This window comes from Triticum aestivum, chromosome 2D (assembly GCF_018294505.1).
Source record: "Triticum aestivum cultivar Chinese Spring chromosome 2D, IWGSC CS RefSeq v2.1, whole genome shotgun sequence".
Taxonomy (NCBI): Eukaryota; Viridiplantae; Streptophyta; class Magnoliopsida; order Poales; family Poaceae; genus Triticum; species Triticum aestivum.
The window spans coordinates 613,220,597-613,230,127 of record NC_057799.1 but is presented as its reverse complement, the minus strand read 5'-3'; the positions used below and the strand labels follow the sequence as shown (position 1 = coordinate 613,230,127).

General features: G+C 44.2%; 1 protein-coding gene across 1 annotated transcript; it reads left to right on the top strand.

Annotated features, from left to right (window-relative positions):
• Positions 1 to 4,519: 4,519 nt before the first annotated feature.
• Positions 4,520 to 9,235, top strand: LOC123054967 (V-type proton ATPase subunit D). The gene is made up of 2 exons (XM_044478855.1): positions 4,520 to 5,514; positions 8,875 to 9,235. Exon 1 carries the CDS (start codon positions 4,668 to 4,670, stop codon positions 5,478 to 5,480), a length of 813 nt encoding a protein of 270 aa, XP_044334790.1. The 5' UTR covers positions 4,520 to 4,667; the 3' UTR covers positions 5,481 to 5,514; positions 8,875 to 9,235.
• The last annotated feature ends 296 nt before the right edge of the window (positions 9,236 to 9,531 follow it).

The window sequence follows — 9,531 nt, the reverse complement described above, 5'->3', positions numbered from 1 at the left end:
GAGCGGGTACAGTTACCTCATCAAGTTCTACTTTCCTCTCACTCACTTCTTTCGAGAGAAACTCCTTCTCTCAAAAGGATCCATTCTTAGCAACAAATGTTTTGCCTTTGGATCTGTGATAGAAGGTGTACCCAACAGTTTCCTTTGGGTATCCTATGAAGACACATTTCTCCGATTTGGGTTCGAGCTTATCAGGTTGAAGCTTTTTCACATAAGCATCGCAGCCCCAAACTTTAAGAAACGACAACTTTGGTTTCTTGCCAAACCACAGTTCATAAGGCATCGCCTCAATGGATTTCGATGGTGCCCTATTTAACCTGAATGCAGCCGTCTCTAAAGCATAACCCCAAAACGATAGTGGCAAATCAGTAAGAGACATCATAGATCGCACCATATCCAGTAAAGTACGATTACAACGTTCGGACACACCATTACGTTGTGGTGTTCCGGGTGGCGTGAGTTGCGAAACTATTCCGCATTGTTTCAAATGAAGACCAAACTCGTAACTCAAATATTCTCCTCCACGATCAGATCGTAGAAACTTTATTTTCTTGTTACGATGATTTTCCACTTCACTCTGAAATTCTTTGAACTTTTCAAATGTTTCAGACTTATGTTTCATTAAGTAGATATACCCATATCTGCTCAAATCATCTGTGAAGGTGAGAAAATAACGATACCCACCGCGAGCCTCAATATTCATCGGACCACATACATCAGTATGTATGATTTCCAACAAATCCGTTGCTCGCTCCATTGTTCCGGAGAACGGCGTTTTAGTCATCTTGCCCATGAGGCATGGTTCGCAAGTACCAAGTGATTCATAATCAAGTGATTCCAAAAGTCCATCAGTATGGAGTTTCTTCATGCGTTTTACACCAATATGACCCAAACGGCAGTGCCACAAATAAGTTGCACTATCATTATCAACTCTGCATCTTTTGGCTTCAACATTATGAATATGTGTATCACTACTACCGAGATTCAATAAAAATAGACCACTCTTCAAGGGTGCATGACCATAAAAGATATTACTCATATAAATAGAACAACCATTATTCTCCGATTTAAATGAATAACCGTCTCGCATCAAACAAGATCCAGATATCATGTTCATGCTCAACGCTGGCACCAAATAACAATTATTCAGGTCTAAAACTAATCCCGAAGGTAGATGTAGAGGTAGCGTGCCGACGGCGATCACATCGACTTTGGAACCATTTCCTACGCGCATCGTCACCTCATCCTTAGCCAATCTTCGCTTAATTTGTAGTCCCTGTTTCGAGTTGCAAATATTAGCAACAAAATCAGTATCAAATACCCAGGTGCTACTGCGAGCTTTAGTAAGGTACACATCAATAACATGTATATCACATATACCTTTGTTCACCTTGCCATCCTTCTTATCCGCCAAATACTTGGGGCAGTTTCGCTTCTAGTGACCAGTCTATTTGCATTAGAAGCACTCAGTCTCAGGCTTAGGTCCAGACTTGGGTTTCTTCTCTTGAGCAACAACTTGTTTGCCGTTCTTTTTGAAGTTCCCCTTCTTCTTCCCTTTACCCTTTTTCTTGAAACTGGTGGTCTTGTTGACCATCAACACTTGATGCTCCTTTTTGATTTCTACCTTCGCAGCCTTTAGCATTGTGAAGAGCTCAGGAATTGTCTTATCCATCCCTTGCATATTATAGTTCATCACAAAGCTCTTGTAGCTTGGTGGCAGTGATTGAATTCTGTCAATGACACTATCATCCGGAAGATTAACTCCCAGTTGAATTAAGTGATTGTTATACCCAGACATTCTGAGCATATGTTCACTGACAAAACTGTTCTCCTCCATCTTACAGCTATAGAACTTATTGGAGACTTCATATCTCTCAATCCGGGCATTTGCTTGAAATATTAACTTCAACTCCTGGAACATCTCATATGCTCCATGACATTCAAAACGTCGTTGAAGTCCCGGTTCTAGGCCGTAAAGCATGGCACACTGAACTATCGAGTAGTCATCAGCTTTGCTTTGCCAGACGTTCATAACATCTGGTTCAGCTCCTGCAGTAGGTTTGGCACCTAGCGGTGCTTCCAGGACATAATTTTTATGTACAGCAATGAGGATAATCCTTAAGTTACGGACACAGTCCGTATAATTGCTACCATCATCTTTCAACTTTGCTTTCTCAAGGAACGCATTAAAATTCAACGGAACAACAGCACGGGCCATCTATCTACAACAACATAGACAAGCAAAATACTATCAGGTACTAAGTTCATGATAAATTAAAGTTCAATTAATCATATTTTAGAACTCCCACTTAGATAGACATCCCTCTAATCATCTAAGTGATCACGTGATCCAAATCAACTAAACCATGACCGATCATCACGTGAAATGGAGTAGTTTTCAATGGTGAACATCACTATGTTGATCATATCTACTATATGATTCACGCTCGACCTTTCGGTCTCAGTGTTCCGAGGCCATATCTGCATATGCTAGGCTCGTTAAGTTTAACCCGAGTATTTCTGCGTGTGCAAAACTGGCTGCACCCGTTGTATGTGAACATAGAGCTTATCACACCCGATCATCACGTGGTGTCTCGGCACGACGAACTTTGGCAACGGTGCATACTCAGGGAGAACACTTGTACCTTGAAATTTAGTGAGAGATCATCTTATAATGCTACCGTCAATCAAGCAGAATAAGATGCATAAAGGATAAACATCACATGCAATCAATATAAGTGATATGATATGGCTATCATCATTTTGTGCCTGTGATCTCCATCTCCAAAGCACCGTCATGATCACCATCGTCACCGACGCGACACCTTGATCTCCATCGTAGCATCGTTGTCGTCTCGCCAACTATTGCTTCTACCGACTATCGCTACCGCTTAGTGATAAAGTAAAGCAATTACAGGGTGATTGCATTGCATACAATAAAGCGACAACCATATGGCTCATGCCAGTTGCCGATAACTCTGTTACAAAACATGATCATCTCATACAATAAAATTTAGCATCATGTCTTGACCATATCACATCACAACATGCCCTACAAAAACAAGTTAGACATCCTCTACTTTGTTGTTGCAAGTTTTACGTGGCTGCTACGGGCTGAGCAAGAATCGTTCTTACCTACGCATCAAAACCACAACGATAGTTCATCAAGTTAGTAATGTTTTAACCTTCACAAGGACCGGGCGTAGCCACACTCGATTCAACTAAAGTTGGAGAAACTGACACCCGCCAGCCACCTGTGAGCGAAGCACGTCGGTAGAACCAGTCTCGCGTAAGCGTACGTGTAATGTCGGTTCGGGCTGCTTCATCCAACAATACCGCCGAATCAAAGTATGACATGCTGGTAAGCAGTAGGACTTGTATCGCCCACAACTCACTTGTGTTCTACTCGTGCATATAACATCTACGCATAAACCTAGCTCGGATGCCACTCTTGGGGAACGTAGTAATTTTAAAAAAATTCCTACGCACACGCAAGATCATGGTGATGCATAGCAACGAGAGGGGAGAGTTTCGTCTACGTACCCTCGTATACCGTAAGCGGAAGCATTATGACAACGCGGTTGACTGTACAGGTCAAGGACTCTGTATTATTTTCGTGATTTGAATATAAACATATTTTACTTTCCAAAAAAATATACTTGAAATATTTATACCCGCAAAAAAAATATTAACATATTTATAATTTATATATGTCGCAAGGCATGGTATAGATGGCCAAACGGGCCAGGCCAATCAGGCCAGCCCACGAGCACGCTAGCACGACCCGTCATGGGCCAGGCACGGCACGGGCTAAACGGGATGTGCCCGGCACGCAGCACACCTTGAGCCATCCATGGGCCTAGAGGCTGGGCACGCGGGCCGGCACGGCACGGCCCGCTTATTATTTTTTATCTTTTTTAGAAATATGTGTGTGTGTGTGTGTGTGTTAGACCTAAATTACAGCCATTAGGCCTAAAATACAGCCCAATAGGCTGAAAAACATGCGACCCAGTATGCTAAAAGTACCACGGGCCGGCCTGTTTAATAACCAGGCCATACCTGGGACGAGGAGCGGCACACGTGGGCCGGCACAGCACGACCGGGCTATTGAGGCCGTGCCGTGCCGGGCCGCAACCCGTTTGGCCAGCTCTGACATGGACAATCTTCTGCTGCAACGGTGAGGACGCACACCTGACGAGACTTGCCTGCTCCCCTCGCGTGCGCCCATCCGTGCTCCCGCGTACGTGGCTTGATTTGATTGGAACAAAATAAGGTCCGGTCCACCCCCTTAAAATCAGGGAGGTGATTAAATTAGAAAAGAAAAAGAAAAAAAAAGACAACCGTAGGATGAAATGAAAACAGGGATGAGAGTACGGGAAGGGAGCAGCCAAGCCGGATCCACACACCCCGGCACGCGGCTACACGAACCGGAGACGTGTCTCGATCGGTTGATCCAACTATATTTGTTTACCAGAACGATTTAAGATTTTTCTTTTCATCAACTCACAGATTAGAAAGAAAAAAACGAATTTCCGATCCGATCCGACCCACGACGCAATAACTCCAATCTCTGCCCCTCCAACGCGATCCCCTTCTTCCTCGTCCCTCCTCCTCCCCGTCTTCCCCCGCTCAGATCTCCGACCGCCGCCCCGCCCCGCCCCGCCGAGATGTCGGGGCAGAGCCAGCGCCTGAACGTGGTGCCGACGGTGACGATGCTGGGGGTGGTGAAGGCGCGGCTGATCGGGGCCACGCGGGGCCACGCGCTGCTCAAGAAGAAGTCGGACGCGCTCACGGTGCAGTTCCGCGCCATCCTCAAGAAGATCGTGGCCACCAAGGAGTCCATGGGCGAGGCCATGCGCGCCTCCTCCTTCTCGCTTGCCGAGGCCAAGTACGTGGCCGGCGACGGCGTGCGCCACGTCGTGCTCCAGTCGGTCCGCTCCGCCTCGCTCCGCGTCCGCTCCCACCAGGAGAACGTCGCCGGGGTCAAGCTGCCCAAGTTCACCCACTTCGTCGACCCCGCCGGCGCCTCCTCCGGCGGGCCCTCCGGCGCCTCGCCCAGCCTCACCGGCCTCGCCCGCGGGGGCCAGCAGGTCTCCGCCTGCCGCGCCGCCCACGTCAAGGCCATCGAGGTGCTCGTCGAGCTCGCCTCGCTCCAGACCTCCTTCCTCACCCTCGACGAGGCCATCAAGACCACCAACCGCCGCGTCAACGCCCTCGAGAACGTCGTCAAGCCCAGGCTCGAGAACACCATCACCTACATCAAGGGCGAGCTCGACGAGCTCGAGCGCGAGGACTTCTTCAGGCTCAAGAAGATCCAGGGCTACAAGAGGAGGGAGGTCGAGCGCCAGATGGCCGCGGCCAAGCTCTTCGCCGAGGAGCAGCTCGCCGAGGATCTCGCCCTCAAGAGGGGAGTCTCCATGGGGGCCGCCACCAACATACTGGTCGGCGGCGGCGACAAGGACGAAGACATCATCTTCTAATCACCACCCCTCCTACTATCCAATTGTTCAATCGGTGAGTAGTAGCGTTTTTTGTTACCTACCTTGTGCACATGTTTTGGATCTAGGATTAGAAACCTTTTGGACATGTAGATAGATAGATGTGTTAGCTGTGATGCTTTCTTTCACAGATGCTGCTGATTTAGTTCATTTGATTGTACAGTGTCTAACAAGGATTGTGGTTTGGGAACAGTGGTTCTTAGGTGGATTGTTGTCTGTCAAACATAAACAACATATATTATCCTCAACCTGCAAATTGTTCACCTAGAAAGTTTGCTAGTCAAGCATTACGGTAGCTTATTCAAACAATTGTTAACTCAATAAAGGTTATAAACTTCTACTGTTCGAGCCTAGTAATAAGATTCTGTGAGCTTATTAGCAATTGTGATGCTTTCTTTCACTGATGCTGCTGATTTAGTTCATTTGAGTGTAGTGTCTAACAAGGATTGTGGTTTCGGAACAATGGTTCTTAGCTGGATGGTTTTCTGTCAAACATAAACAACATATAAAATCACAAGTGCATGATTCATTATGTTATCCTCAACCTACACATTGTTCACCTAGAAATTTTGCTAGCCTTGCATCATGGTAGTTTATCAAGCAATTGTTTACGCCATAAGATCTAAGCTTCTAATGTTAAACCACTAAGCCAATAAGATTTCGTGAGCGTTATAAATTTGCTCGTCTTGTTTTCTGTTGAAGAATGTTATGCTTCTCATATAAGTAAGCCTGGATACATATCGATTGAGGATAACTGCACCTGGAGCTAGGGGAAGGCTGGTCTCGTAGATACATATAGATTAGTCAAATAGGATTCGCTCCTCAGAAGAAGAAAAAACAGATGTGCCATAGTATTGACTACAAACGTAATCAACAGATGTAACCACAAGCCTGCTTCATCATATTATCCTCAATCTTCGCGTTGTACACCTAGAAATATTGCTAGCCTTGCATTGTGGTAGCTTGTTCAAACAATTGTTAACTCGATAAGGTTCTGAACTTATCTTAGTAATCACTAGCCAATAAGATTCCATGAGCACTATACTTTGCTCTTGTCTTGCTTCTGTGCTCTAACTTCTAAGTGCTAACTATCCAAAGAAAGCGGTTTTTAGATGATCGCCTTAGGTTCACTAGCAGATTAGTAACCTCCGATGCATTCCTCAGAACATCAAGATATGGAATGGTATCAAACCAATAAGTGGGTAGCACATTATAAATAAATTAGCAAACCGCTAATCAGACAACAAAATTGTTCCATGTGCTCATGAAAACACAGTAGAAGTGATTTGCAAAAAACTCCATGGATATAGCATGTGCAAGTTCAGTTATCGAAGGATGCTACGTGTTTTAAAAATTAGCCTAGTCTGTTAGATGAGTAACCACTATTGCTTAGAGCATCTACATTGCTGGAGCATATGTAGGCGCTTAAATAGATAAAGGACAGAAAAATCAACACCTAAAAATTAAAAAATGAAGCCACGCACTCCTGCCTCCAATGCAGAGCGCTAACAGAAGACGCTAAATACCAGTGCCGGCTACTTCCGACTTATGCCGCAAGCCAAAAAAGCAGGAAGGTCCTGGTCCCATCTTTTGCATCAATGCCACAGATGAGGCCTCATATGAAGAAGCTACATCGCAACCGCCTATCAGCTTTGATTGAAATCCTGGCTCCTCCATTTAAGCGCCGTGTTGTAGATGCTCTTAGCGTCTAGATACATGTAGATTCAGGATAACCGCACATGTAGTTTGGGGAAGGCTAAATACATATAGGTTGGTCAAACGTAAACAAAATATAGAATCACAAGTACATGCTTCATTATATTATCCTCAATCTTCAGATTATTCACAGAAAGTTTGCTAGCATTGCATTACTGTAGCTTGTTCAGACAATTGCTGACTCCGTAAGGTTCTGAATTTCTAAACGTTAAACCACTAATCGTATTTCATGAACACTTTGCTTTTGTCTTGTTTCTGTGCTCTAACTCCAAGTACTATCCAAGGAAAATGATCTTTAGATTATTGCATTATTACATTCATTGGCAGATTAGTGCCCTACAATGCATTCCTCGAAACATCCGGATAGGGCATCTTATCAAACCAATAAATTGGTAGCACATCATAAACAAATTATCAAAGTCAGACAACAAATTAGTTTCATGTGCTCATCAAAATACAGTAGAAAAGAGAAAACCGGATACACACACAAGCAAGTGATGTGCAAAAAGCTTCACAGATGTTGCACATGCAGGTTCACTTCTTATCGAAGGATTCTACACATCTTAAAAATAGCCTGATTTGTTAGATGATTACACACTATTGCTTAGCTTCTAGATACATGTAGATTCAGGATAACCACACCTGTAGTTTGGGGAAGGCTAAATACATATAGAAGACAGGAAAAATAATCTATGTTAATCAAATGGTTTGAGAGATTTAATCAAATGATGTACTAATAATCTATGTTATCATATACTCCCTCTGTCCGGAAATACTTGTCGGAGAAATGGATAAAAATGGATGTATCTAGAACTAAAATACGCCTAGATACATCCATTTCTCCGACAAGTATTTCCGGACGGAGGGAGTATGTAATAGTTCATTGCGGAAGAGACTTATCAGGAAAATTAGCTTAATCTGTAGTTCCCACGATTAGCTTCTGGAGTTAGGGGGAGGTTGGTGTCTCAGACAGCAGGGGAGGGCTGGGGAGGAGGCAGCACTAGGATCATACCAATAACTTTTTCTTTGCATGAATCCTAACTGATTGCGAGAACTGGTAATCAGGATGCATGTTCAGTGCGGTACGTGTGCATTTGGGCAACACTGCAGGCTGATCCTTGAACTTTCAGTGTGAGAAATGTTTAGCTGTCAATGGTTAACTCCCTCCGTTAGTCTTCCTGAACAATAAGTTCTCTGGTTATAAGTAGGTGTGTCATATCTTTGGAAAGCAAATGTGCGGCAGCCATCATACTCAAAAAACTTGGTTTTGAATGTGGCTCATTTTCCATAGCTACAAATAAAGTTTAGTCACAAGTGCATCCTTCTTGATGTTGGCAGTACTGCAATACTGTTGCTGAGATGTTTCTCCCGATCACTCGTGTGGGAGCATCTTAGAGCAAGTTTGGCTCCTCTGTTTAGCCTTACTTGCTAGCTGACTAGGTGATACTTGGCACGGGAGGAAAGCCACCGTCTGGGTCTCCCTTGAAAGAAAGGAATACTCGCTCCACCTTGCTGGAAAGCAAGGGAAGGCTGGAGTAAATGTGATTATTTTCAATGAATTATTCTGCTTCGTTTGCGATTTTTTAACATGCTTATCATTGCAGTGGTGCTCGACTTTGTTTCTGTTTCTTTAACGGCATGTTTCTTCTTGTCCTTGCAGCGGTGGAAACAATAAGTTCTGGTGCTGGAGCCCCAGAATGGCATCTGTTTATAGAGTGGCGGAGGTTTTTGTTTCAGGCTGTGTGCAGCCTAAATTATGGCCATCCAAGACCCAAATAATCTCTCTCTGTACTTTGGGAACCAAACATTGGTGGGGAAACTAGTGGCTATGTGCAGTAGTAAATTCTTTTGTACCGTATTCCCGAATTTCATTTCCCTGCACGCTTGTTTTAGTTACATATTTATTCAGACAATGTGTACCTGGATTTCGGCTTGTTTCGCTGTTAACCTGCTCTGCTGCAGACTTGTATCCTTCTTTGTCGGACGTGTATCCTGTGGCATCTACTTAATTCTTTTCTCAACTTCTCGTGGAGGAAGTAGATGTTGCGTGATAACATGGCACCAAGATAAATATTAAATTCTGAACTTATGTGAAGTGTAAAATACAGTAAGATTAGGTCGTTGTGAACCTTGAAATAAAGTATGTTGAAAGCACAGGTTGGCTGAGTCTTAACTGTTTCTCAACAAAGAGCCGGGCCAACGGATCACTGATCTTCACAAAAACGTGATTCACATGAACCCATGAACAGCTTGCACTATCATCAGTCAATCAAAAGGATTTGCAAAACATTATCGATGTTGAACCTACGCCCAAGAT

Coding starts and splice junctions, on each gene's coding strand:
- LOC123054967 (XM_044478855.1), top strand. CDS start 4,668: ATGTCGGGGCAGAGCCAGCGCCTGAACGTGGTGCCGACGGTGACGATG.